A 12,975-nucleotide genomic window follows, 5' to 3' on the forward strand; every position below is an offset into this window, starting at 1 on the left:
TGGCATTCAAAAACTGTGCGTCTGTGCGATTTTGACGCATATTTGCCTGGCCCAAAACTACCTCACCCACCCACTATTCTCAGTCATTGATACTCACATTTGTGCAGGTAGAAAAAAAAAATTAATACAAAATCTGAATAAAATTTAATTGTATGACACTCCTTTTGGCAAAGATTTGTTATTGATTATATATGATTAATTTAATAACAAAAACATGTTAATTATAATCAGTTCTAACTATTGCCACCATTAAAACAATACAGAGAGGATAGAAGAATAATAATTGTAGAACATGTGAAGCATCCGTAAATTTTAAAATAAATAAAAAAGTCCTCTTTATTCGTTTAGACAAAATATTAGTAAGAATACTATACAAAAATCACTAGAATAAAACTCTCTTGAAAATTCCAACTAAAACGTTCTCTGAATGTTGCCTATTTATATGACTTTTTCCAGTGTATCTGTGCGAGGCAGCAGCAGGCTGAAATGCACAATTGCTTCATTTTGCAAAAGGATTTTATTAAACCCGAACCCGAGTGAAGTTGAAACCGAAGCAAAGTGTTGGTCGATAAAGGCAAGTGCCAGGCTGTTTGGTGATGGAAAGAGTGGGTTGGAAGTGGGCTGACTGGTTTGGTGGGCAGAGGGGTAGTGTCCTGGCGGCTAAGGATCCAAGGATCCCAGGCAATCGAAGCCGATTTGCCTTCGAGCGTGTGAGTGTTCGTGTGCGTGCGTCTGTTTGCGTAGTTATGGTAAATATTCATATTTGTAGCATGTGCGCAATGTGTTGAAATTAGCATTTATGAATTTTGTGCCAAATGTCGAACTCAAACACTTACGTGGCACGTACACATGCACATGGCAATCCCAACAGAAACTACATTGAGTGACTCGGTACCAGTCCCGATCCCGTCCCCGAATTTAACCCACTCCAGCCCCCTTTCCTCTTTGGCTGCTCTGTATTATGCGAGAGATTCCTGGTTATGGCTTCGTGGCTTTTTGGGCCAGCGGCTCACATTTAGTCATTGGCCGTCCATTTGCATTTAGATTGCGCCCCATTCCGCCCAGTGAAGTCGTCCGGCCCGCAGAAACCCCTTAACCAAATGATTCCAAACAACTGCCACAAGTGACTTCTTTGAACTGTTTGGTCAGGAAGAGGCCAGCGAGTGACATCTGCTGCTCGACAATTTGTGCAGCCCTCTGCGGTAAGAAGTTCGTGTTCATGGGCACCGATTTACATAATTATAAGTTGAAAGTTTGCATCAAAGAATCTGCGTTTCCCATGGTTTCCAAACAAATAGTTTTACCGACTACTGGTATGACAATCCGCTTTCCCTCACCGTCCGTCGATGTTTGGCAAGTACTAGTCTAAAAAGGAAATCATTGTTTTGCCAGATATCCTCAGAATAAATATAATATGTTATCCTCATAAATCGTATATTATGAAAAGGTTAAGTAAAATCTATAACTTAAACAAAAACTAAAAAATTTGTTTATGGATTAAAACATAATGGTATCTAAGCTTAAGTATTTTCTTAAACATTAGATAACAAAATTTGTAAAATTGATTGGATGGTTTTTTCAAAATATACATTTTTATCGAAAATTCAAATTAAATACAATTTTTTATCAAATATGTATGTTCTCATGTCAATAATCAAAATCAAATATATAGTTTCCACGATTTTGGTTCCCAAGTCATCCGACTTTTGTTTTTAACATTTTTCCCCCAAAAATCCATTCATTTTGTGCTCGCTGCTTCTATGTTGGCTTTTAGCCTTTGTCAACACATGCGTCCTATGAAAATAAAAGGAAATGCACATTTTTGTTGCCGAAATATATATTGTTTATTATGCGATTTGCCAATCCTTGTGTACTGAGTATTATGATGGTCTTTTATGGGAACATGAAATTGATTTTTGATTTTTATTGTTTACATAAAATGCTGGAGTCAAGTTTTAAGAGCTGGAAATTCACAAGTACCGTATAAAAATCCACTTTTGTCAACGATTTTTTGAACTGATTCAATTTTAAAAGCCTTTTCTCGGGTGATTTCCCTACAATAATCATTGTGCGATTTCGAGGACAATTTAGGGGCCACAAATCGATGTTTGATTTGGAGTATGGGTATGCAAAATATACATAATATCCGATTGGGAATATATAATGGATATGCTTGTTTTATTGAGTTCTAAAATTTTTGTTTAAAATCTGATGAAGATTATTGTTTAAATAATATTAAAAATTAATATGATTTAATGTTAATGTTAAATTTTACAACCTCAAACTATTTGAAAAGCTCTGTGAAAGAGCATTTGAATACCTCACCATTCTCAACCGTCACGGTAATTAATTGCGTAATTTACACATTTACGAGCGGAAAGAGATCGTTCAGTGGAGATGGACGTGGCTCGAATGTGGTGCATGTGCAAAAGGACATAGCAGAAACCAGAGGACTTTACCTCGTCCTTCGCCTGGCCAATTTTTTTTTTTCGAATGTCCCCTTGCACTTGTTTGGCCTTGTCCGCTTTTGATTAATGATGCGGATTCTGGATCTGGAACTGGATCTCTTTTTTACGGCCGCTGTTAATGCGTGTATCTGCAAACGACTTACATGCCTAGAAGGGCGAAAGGACACGGGGTGGGTGCAGATACTATACTAGGTAGTGGTGGTGGCAGTGCCAAAACTCAATGGTGGTTGAGTCCCGGCTCTTTGTTTGCCCACTTTCGCAGCGACCCCTACCACAACCATCCCCTTCGAGGGCCGTAAGGATATCCTTGGCCGTATCGGTGTCGCGATTGGGGTTTAATCTGGTTAGCGGCCCTGATGACGACAGCCGGGAAAATAGCCAGAGAACCGGAGAGCTGGAGAACCGGAGAACAGGATACCCGGCGAGACGGTGACGTTTAAGCACAATTGCTGTGGCTAATGTGACACATATTGTGACAAATTGCATGAACTTGTACCGAGCTTAGCGGAATGGTGGGGGTGTTTGTTCCTTGGCGGGGTTGGACCCGGCCGGAATTGTGTAAACACGTGTTGCAGTTCCTCGTAAATCAATTAGCCACCGATTGCCCAAGTGTTTTCCATTCAAGTTTTGAAACTCTGATTCCGACTTATCGCAAAGGGACACCTAATTAGATTTTTTCGATATTGTGAGCGGTACCTGAATTGAAAAGATTATAAGTATAAATTGAAAATGCATATACTACAGTTTAAAATTAACAAAAAATTGATACAGAAACATAATTGTAAGTTTCCTATTTAAAATTTTTTTTTTTAAGCTTGCAAGTTTCTGGAAAATATTGAAAGGTGTTACGTTTTAAAAACCTTAGGACTACGTTTAATATAACATTAATAAATGAATACAATCTTTGTACAAGTACTAAAATGTTGGTTTCTAGAATTAATTTAAAGTAAATTGTTTTAACTTCAGGTATTAAACGGAGAAAAAACAGTATTTTTATATTTTTTGCAAGTAGTAAACCCTTCTGATATACAAAAACATTTGTACGTTATTTATATATTCATATTCAAAAATATTTTAACATTTCGGGGTTAACTTTGACCCAAAATGTCTTGCTTGTAGATGTTAAAGATGGAGCTCTCTGAAATTTCCTTTCCACATTGATTCCGGACATGCCGATGCAGTTCCTGCTCCTGAACTCAAACAAATAGGACGGTGGAACTGGATGCCTGTCGAATTTTGGGTCCTTGGGCGGCATTTGCAACACATTCATGTCGACGCTGTCAAACGGGCCGTCATCGTGGGGAGGTTACGGATCCGGATACGTCCCTTTGAACTATCCATGACGAATCGGCATTTTACGCTCATTCCCGTGCCGAAGCAAAGGCCAAAAATCGCAATCCAAACGGGGTTGCGACTGCTGTGGCAAATGCCTTTGTGCCTGTCAACCGAGCGGAACTAATTTCGAGGCTGCACCTGCAGAGCCACCGATTTCTATGCCTCCGATACCCATGCGAACGTGGTGCTGCAAGTGGGGTGATTGCGCAAGTGGTGCAGCTTCCAAGGGGAAAGGAAAGGGGGTGGAGGGCAGAAAATCTACTTTATCGAGGGTGTGTTTAAGTTCGACTGCTAGCACATTAACATTCTTTTATTTTACAAGGTCTAATTTTGATTTGGGCTTAAAATTCGATGGCCTCTGGAGGCCAGACTAGTGATCCATGGAGTCCTTGACGCCGCATTCACCGTAGGCCTGCAATTCCTCCGGCCGGAAATAAGAGCTCTGCATGCTATATAGTCGGTCGATCGGATTGATCATGGGCGTCTGAGCAAAGGGTCCCATTAGCTGCTGAAATGTGGCATAACTCAGACCCAGAATGGTATTTAGTATGGGCTCGCTGTTCTTGTTGCAATTCTCTGTAAGAGAATTAGTTAGTTTCCCTGTGCTTTTTCACCTTTTCTGGACCACACCCACCCTTATTAGTCTCCATGCAGCTGAAGGGCACTTGCTCCTGTTCGTCCTTAATGGTGCATCGCATCCTTGTCAGTCCATCCGAGGTCGAGGTCGTGGAATAAGGCGATTCCAGCTGCGACTCACTGTCGCTGTGCGCTTCGTCCTTGATCTTGGTGGCCAGGCTGCTGTCTAAGGACTCCTGCGAGTCTTGCGAGTCACTGGCTCCCTTGCTGGGCGGCTCCTGCTTGGCCTTCTTTTGTATCTTTTTGACCTTTGCTCGTTGGTTTTGAAACCACACCTGATATTGAGAAAGAAATTTATTAATATAATCAATTTTTTGTTTTTTTTTTTAAGAGGCAACGAAAATTGTTATTGGTGAACTTAATGATGTTATAAAGAAAAGAGATATCTGATAACTTAAGCTTAGGCTCAGACATTTAGTTGTCAGATTAAGTAAATTTTCTCGTTATAATATTATAATTTAGACACCAACTTTTCTTTTTTTATTTGAACAAAATTACTTATTCATTGTTCTTTTTGAAAACATGAATAAATTCTAAGTTTAGGCCTTAGCTTATTTGGTTCCAATAATATGGTATTTTGACCTTAGCTTAAAACACAAGCTTTTCCAATATGTTGTACATATTATATTAAGTTAATATTTTAAAGCAATTTAATAATTATCCTTATGAAATTTTGTCCCATCAAAACAAACTTCTACTTTAAAGTCCAGTCACTTATTTAGTCTTAGTATTTATTTAAATAATAATCTGTTTTTCACCTGTACAATCCTTAGGCTCAGGCCAGTATCCTTGGCCAGATTCTCTCTCACTTTGCGACAGGGTTTCGGTGAAACTTCGAAGGAGGCTTTAAAGGCCCTTCTTTGCTGGGTATTTAGAATGGTCCTTGGTCGCTTTGGTCCACGCCGGCCGTCCAATTTGGGCGGAAAAAGCTCGTCGCCATAGAAGTCTATCCAATATTATGATAACCATTTTGAACTCAATTGAAATGGGTATTGTACGCACCATATCCCTGTAGCATTTCCACCTCCTTCTCGTAGTCAAAGCGGCAGAAGAGCTGTCCCTGCTTGACCACGTACTGCTCCCCCTTCTTCAGCAGAGCCCCGCAAACCACACAGGCGAAGCACTTCAGGTGGAAGACGTTCTCGTGGCACCGCATCACTAGCTCATCGGAGGCGATTTTAAGGCCACAGCCCAGGCAATGATTTCGGATGTAGAGTCTGCGATGGGAGGGTGAATCACACTTAGAAAACTATTATCCATGATATTTAGAAACATTTCTACAAATAAGATGCATGTTTTAAAGGAGTTTTGTTATTAAAGAGCGTGCTAAATTAAAGTTCTGTTGACTAGTGGATTAAGCTGCAAGTTGAATAAGCTATAGCGTTAGAAAGATAATATTTAAATGAATGAAATTAAACAAAAATGATTGCAGTAAATACATTTATAAGGTTTAAATTTCTAAATTCGTTAAAGTTTATTAATTGCTATTGATATATTCTAAAGATTTGAATATGTAAATTATGTGAAACCGATAAAATGATTATAAACAAAGAACAAAAAAACAAAATTTGATTTTATATAAATAGAAGAGTTAATCTATCCTAAGCTCAAAGTAAATGGGAGTGCGTTGCCTTGAGTGGCTGGCACTCGGCGTAGAGGTCACGTGGGAGTCACCCGGCAGGCAGGACTCACCTTTCGTAGTCGATGCGGCAGTAGAGCTTGCCCTCCCTCGCGTAGCAGGAGTGCACCAGGTGCAGCGAGCAGGCGGTGCACTTGAGGCAGCCCTCGTGGAAGGAGTTCTCCACCACGCGCATTATGTAGCGATCGCAAATGGGCTGGCAGCAGTGGGCGCACTGGGCACTAAGCTGGGCACCTATGGCGACACCCAGTTCCATGCCCATTGCCGTACCAGGACCCATTCCCTGAGGCGCCTGCGATGTGCCGGATGCCGATGACGGAGGTGCGGCTGGTGTGGCGAAGCTGTCCATTCCATTGAGGCTGCACTCGCCCAAGGTGATGCGGCTGCAGAGGGATGGGTGGCTGGGTGGTCCAGGTCCTGGCAGAGGTCCTGTTCCCGGTCCGCCTGACATTTGGCCCATGCCCATCGGCTGCTGCGGCTGATGTTGCTTGTTTATGGCGTTGCTGTTGCTGTTGTTGTGGTTGCTGCTGCCGCTGCTGCTGCTGCAACTTCCGTTGACATTTCTGCCGACTGACGCCATTTTGTCATTGTGGGGCACACCGACCTTACCCCTTCCGGTTGCCACTGCCACTGATGCTGATGCTGTCGTTGGTGTTGTTAACATGCGTTCATTTCCGTTCAACAGCAGTTGATTGAGGCCCCCAGCCTGCGGTTGGTTCGCTCCCAGTTGCTGTTGCTGTTGACATTTTATGTCCATCGGAACTATTTTGGTTTTGCGGTCGTGTCAGTGGGTCCAGTATCGCCGATCCCCCCCATTCCGCCGGGAAACATGCAAATGAGAAACATTACAGTTATTTTTATTTTCACTTTGGCATACACACTTGCGGTGCCGCCCGCTCCTTTTTAGCCTTTGCCTCAAATTTACAACTATTGCAGAGGCCGAAAGGGAAAAAAGGGATTTGTATTTGCGGGCAGTGTCCATCTGCTGGGCACTGTGACCATAACCGTTTCGAGTTGTAGTAAATTTGTGGTTTTGCAATTATTGAAATGACTTTTCCAACACACAAAGAGTGAGTGTGTGCGACTGCACTCGAAATTCCTCGAAATGCCATGCAAAATGGCATGTAAAACAAAAAAAAAATAAGTAAAACAGGCAACGCTGCGTATTACGCATATGCGTATGCGTATGTGCGATTGTTCGGGCTGGTGGCAAAAAATTACTGTACATTTGCGGTCCTGCTGACTGGTTGGCTTTTTGTGCCTTGTTGTCTCAATTTATGGCAAATTGCTGAAATTTCACCGTAATTTGTTTCTCTGTTTGTATGTGTGTAAGTGTCGTTCATTTTGTTTGGGTTTTTCACTTGTTTCCGTTGCATTTTTCCCCGGTTTGTGTTTGTCTGTGTGTGTGTTTGTCATTCCGCATTTGAGTGATTTAAGTGTGTGCGTAATTTCATTAAATGTTTTGCAAAAATTATATTTGGTATGCCAATTTATACCAGAAATATGCCCAGAATGTTAAAGTATTTCTGCCATCATTCACATTAACAATTCTGCCACACCTCTTACATTGATTGACATGAATTGCTTTACTCGTATTTGTGTTTATTTTGTGTCGCTAAATGGTAAATAAATGCGAAAATGGTCGTTTGCAGTTTTGAGTACATTTAATTGAACTGAAGCCTAATTGCCGTTTTGCAGCTCGGAATACTGTATCTGAAAATATGTATGTAAGTCAATAAACAAAAAACATCTGAAAATAGATTTCCAAAGCAGTCGGTTCTTTATTAATCAACTAGAGGATTTTTGAAAAATATGACATATTTTACTGCGTGTTTGTTTACATTAGTTTTTGACTAAAGTCACCAAATTATTTTCCTTTTGCTAAGATTAGGTAATATTTATATTGTAAGCTTGGGTTTTTCAGCACCATTGCTAATTTATCTGACAAATTAATTGAATTTGTTTTCGGTGTGAGCTTGGGGTGACTTCGGGGAAACATAAACCTTATTTTTCTACATGCTGTCAATAGAAACTGCAGTCTTCAGACTGTCAACCTGTCAACCTGTCAACCACTCTGCAAGGCCCAGATCCTAATCTACTTACTAACATTAACTTGTGACACTTGGATCGACGGGGAGCTATTTACTAAGAACTGCAGCGGAATAATCCGCTCAGCGGTCGCACCTGTTACACTTTTTGAGCTTTGTCATTTGGCTTTCGGCATTCGAAAATATTCCAACATGTTTGCCGGACATGTCGGAGCATAGACCTCGAGGATTTGAGAAGACAAGTGCAAAGCCGACATTGATAGTCCTTCCCCTTTCATTCCGCCCCTCGCTCTAATTAGATTCTAATATGCAGCGGGAACTGAGGGGCGGGAAATGCCACCCCTTGCACTGCTTATAACTAGATTATAAACGAATTTCAATGAATCGGGGGCATTTAGCAGGAGGATTTCCACCCTTATGGAAAATATGCTCTGGCTTAGCAAATAACCGGAGATGAGGCCAGGGGCTCATGATGTTGGTTTCGGCGGCTGGCGGCATATGTTGGCAGTCGACAGTCGGCAGTTCGCGAGCGGAAAGCCTTTGGAAACCCTTGCCAGGATGCCAGGATGTTGGGCTGCGGGGGCAGCCAGGATGCTGTGTCCTGCCTCTGATTCCGCTGTCAGTTGCCAGCAGTTCGCTGTTCGCAGTTCGCAGCTCGGCAGCAACTGACAGCGTTTTATTTAATCGGATTTGGGCAGACAATGAAGTTATGGTGCCGTTTTGTTGTGCCAGCAATCGCAACGTAAATGCTTTGTTTTGGCCTAATCTCTGACAGAAGTCAAAATTTGCTTTGCTCTGGAAAATATGTTGTAATTTTCACTGGCTCTGAGCCAGTTCAACTGAAGTTGGGCTTATGTGCATACTTGGCACTTTTGGTGTTAAGATTCTATCTTTAGAGGCAGATTAAATAGCGAGTCTTGATAAGCAATATTTGAACTCTAGCTTTGTGATATTGTTTTATAAAAGTAAGGTAACTGTTAAGATTAAATAATAAGTAGATACTTTCATTTTCGAATCTGAATAACTTTTTATTCATTTAATACATTATTTGGTTAATGCCATGAAACCTTTTAAGTTTTTGTATAGATAAGTTGAAGAAGAATTTATATAAATGTGTTTTTTTTTAATCGAAATGCTAAAGGATTTTCATAGTTTCCAGGAAAAGGAAGCCTATGCACAATTTTTCTGTTACAAAGTATTAGAATTTTAGTATTTATCCCTTTTTTGATTTTGTTAATTTTGTTAAGTTGAGTTAAATATGTTCAGTTTTAAATTCTGCAGTTATCGGACTTTAATTCTTATCAAGATTTAGGTCACCATTAAAAATTTGTGATAAAAAAAATGCCGACGGCATTGCATAATTTTGTACTTTGAAAAGCCGTCGGCTTTCGGAACGCTGAAAAAGCGAAAGTGGCCATACTTCAAGCCTTTGATACTTACACATTCCAATCTGCATGGGATGCTGTTCGTCGATCATGTTGATATTGTTAGTTTTTAAAAGAAAAGTTATAAATTCCCGTTCACTGACTTTTACATAATTTTCGCCGAAACTTTTCACGGGCTTTTCCCTACGTATGTTGGCATCATTTTGCGAGGTCCTTGGCGAGAACTTTCAAACGGGACACATTTCAGACTCGGACTGTCGATATAATTGCAGTAAGGAACTGTTTGGGGCGGCCAAAATCGGACTTCTGACCTGGCCCTGTTACGAAACGCGATGCTTGAATGATTACGGACCTCTGATGTTAATGAAATTTGTTAAAAATCATTTGCTCTTCCTTGCTAAAATGCACAAGCATCTGCTGCTGAGATGTGCTGCCGCTAGGAAATTCTCTCCAATCCGAAGGAGAAATGGCCAAAGTGTTTGTCTGTGTGCATGTGCGCCATTTTAGCCACATCATATCCTGTGCTCCATCCCCTGCAAACCAGAAGTAGGTTGAGAGCCAGACATTTCGAGCTTCCCCAGCTTTTGTGAGATTCGCCAGCATTTGGCGCATGCGTCGGAGCCCCCATGTCATCCTCATCCGTTTATTGCGATTCCGAATCCTAGTGGCGCTTCTGAATTGTTTTTTGCCTTTGTTTTTGCACTTTTGACTTTTGTCTTTGTGGGGCTCGTTCGGTACTTTTATTTGTTTCGTTGTATGACACTACTATACGTATTTTGTATTGACAAAAGGATGTTTGGCTGGGCGATTTCTTGCTTGCTTTGTCGCCTCAGCAACAACATCCCCCAAAAGGGACTCTCCCTCTATGGCTGGAATTTTGTTTTTCTTTTTATTTTTTTTATTTTTCTTTTTTTTCCGCCGTGTGCTGGCTACGAATTTATTCCCTTTTTCCGCAGTGGCTTGTACATTTTAAATTTATTGATTTTCGAACGCTATAAAAAAGGGACTAAGATTAAAGACCAGCGAACGGTGTCCTGGCTTTAATTTAAGTTTGGGGATTCTCCAGGCATTTCGGGGGCGCCGGAGCTTTCCTGTTAATGACGCCGAACCTTTAAACTTGGCCCAAATGAATTTCTGGTCTATTAAGCCCGCGCGCCAAACTTTAATGTCTAAGCACTTGCCGGCTGACTGCATGTCTAGCTGCGCGTATCGAGCTGCGAGATGAGGACTTGTCTGGCCGAAACTCCTGGCTCTTGGGTCGGCTGTTGCTGTTGCTGTTGGAGCTGCCTGCTTGCCGACGAAAATTCCCAGAAACTTTCGTAAACGCGAACGTGTTACTCACAATTAGTGTGCGGGCGAACCATTTAACTGCCAGCCACCTTCGCCTTCACCGCCCCCTTTTCCCAACCCCGATGGTGATAATAATTATGTGCGGTAATCTTTGCGATTCATAATCGCTACACAAAACACAGGGATGTGCGAAGAATTTAAAGTGCAATAAAGCCTACATTAAATAGTTTATCCTTCGGGCATTTATTTGGTATTTCTTTTGTTCTTTCATGCTTTATAAATAATACATTGTTTCCTTTAAGAAATAATTTGTAAGAAAATGTAATATTCTATAAATTTCTTTCTAAAAAGATTTTCCAACAAACATTGGGGTTTAATTTATGGTACCTAAATGTTATGGTTTTTTAGTTTGAACAATGTGTTTCTGAAGCATAAAATGAAGTAAATAAGCGTTCAAATGTTTAAATCTCTAAATACTCTTGATTCCATGCCTTGATAAAATAAGCTATAAATAAGCAGTAAGTTTTTATTAAAGCATCAATGCAGCGTTCTAATTTTTAAGGTCTCACAAATTTTTTTCATAATGCTAAATCTTTGAAGAGTAATAGTTTTTATCAACAGTATCTTTAGCGGTAGGATCTTTATATTTGTACGCTTTCTGAGAATTTAAAAGATTACTTTACAAGTAGAAATACTGATTGAATCTGAATTTTGTGAATTTTGATTCGCACCGGCGTGTAAACTCTTGGTACTTTGTCTACGCGCAGCGTAGACATAGAAACTCAAGGGCGTTGGTTTTGGAAGGACTCGTCCTCGTCCTCGTCCTTCGCACTCCAGCGCCCAATCCCGATGTCATCGCCATTTAGGGCTCCGAGTTCGCATACCGCTCGACACTTTCTGCTAATGACTAAGATTAATTTGGGTCAGTGTGCTGCCGACGGCAGACCCCGATATTGGGGCCGTTTGCGAGGGAGAAAAATGGGGTTCGGAAGGGGGGTGCACAAACTACAGCTGGGAATTATGCGCGTGCCCTTTGTTTGAATGAATATGCAGCTAGCTGAGTGCATGTGTTCGTGTGCATTTGTGGAGGGATTTTGGCGGCGTGAAGCGGAAACAGAAATTGTTCGGGGTTAATTAAACACGACATGTGTGGCATAGCGTGCATTTGCGGGCGGGGTGGAGCTCTGATGACCCGCAAGTGTGAACTGCGAAATGGGTGCCAAGCGCTAATCAATGCGCCATAATAGACAAATGACCTGACGCCCTAACTCCGAGTTCATTATGGTCGAATTGTCGGCGTGTTGATGCGTTTATGAAGTTACAATTTCAGGCGCTATTCCACGGCAGCCAAGTGCGTGCCCGAGTATTGTAGGAAAACTGATTTACGAACTGAAAACTGATGACTATTTGAGGGTATTATTCCTAAATAAGCTACATGGAAGGGAATATTTCTTAAAGCTTTAATCTATTTATAGAAAAATATAATTGAAAATATTAAATTATATTTTGTTTTCAAAATAAATTCTTTTATCACTGTTCTTAATGGTTTATGTTTTATGGTTTATGGTTTTTCATAAATCGGCATGGAAACATACAATGTATTCCCAGAAAAGTATTACATTTAAAATTTTTAAAGTTAAAATTAAATTAAATTTCAAACAAATATGTAAATTTTTAATCCCATTGTATGCCGAGATTTAATTCATTCGGAATAAAAAAAAAAAATGCTTTAATTCAGATACAGGAACAATAGATATAATTTCTTTAATCATAAAAAGCTTACATGCAATTGACATGAACAAATTATAAATATATGCCCGTCATACTGAGCTCCACTAATAAATAATAATAAATTTTTGCGGCTCGACTTTTTATTGCTTTTCCGGGGCAGTGAAAAACTTGCTGCATTTGTATGCAGGAAAAGCCGCCCCATAAATGTCCTCATATGAGGACAGAGCCGCGAGGGTCCTGAACTCCCGCTGCTCTGACCTGTTGAGCCAATCGGACCGACAGGGCCTAAAAAAATAAATACACAAATATGTATTTATTTATGTGGCCCAAGGAGGCGGCTCGGCAAACGCAGAATGAATAAAATATTTGGCATTACAAATTGTTGCGATTTTTTGTTGGCCGTCGGCCCAAAGGGATGCGAATGCGATTGCGGATGCTGTATG

The 12,975-nt window shown here is 40.6% G+C and overlaps 1 protein-coding gene across 1 annotated transcript; it reads right to left on the bottom strand.

Annotated features, from left to right (window-relative positions):
- Positions 1–4,085: 4,085 nt before the first annotated feature.
- LOC128257662 (LIM homeobox transcription factor 1-beta) lies at positions 4,086–10,260 on the bottom strand. The gene is made up of 6 exons (XM_052988759.1): positions 9,567–10,260; positions 6,132–6,840; positions 5,442–5,656; positions 5,198–5,385; positions 4,438–4,714; positions 4,086–4,379 (listed from the first exon to the last, which is right to left on the bottom strand). The coding sequence occupies exons 1-6, from the start codon at positions 9,601–9,603 to the stop codon at positions 4,174–4,176; spliced, it is 1,632 nt and encodes a 543-aa protein (XP_052844719.1). The 5' UTR covers positions 9,604–10,260; the 3' UTR covers positions 4,086–4,173.
- Positions 10,261–12,975: the final 2,715 nt, after the last annotated feature.

Source organism: Drosophila gunungcola (assembly GCF_025200985.1).
Source record: "Drosophila gunungcola strain Sukarami chromosome 3L unlocalized genomic scaffold, Dgunungcola_SK_2 000002F, whole genome shotgun sequence".
NCBI classification, from domain to species: domain Eukaryota; kingdom Metazoa; phylum Arthropoda; class Insecta; order Diptera; family Drosophilidae; genus Drosophila; species Drosophila gunungcola.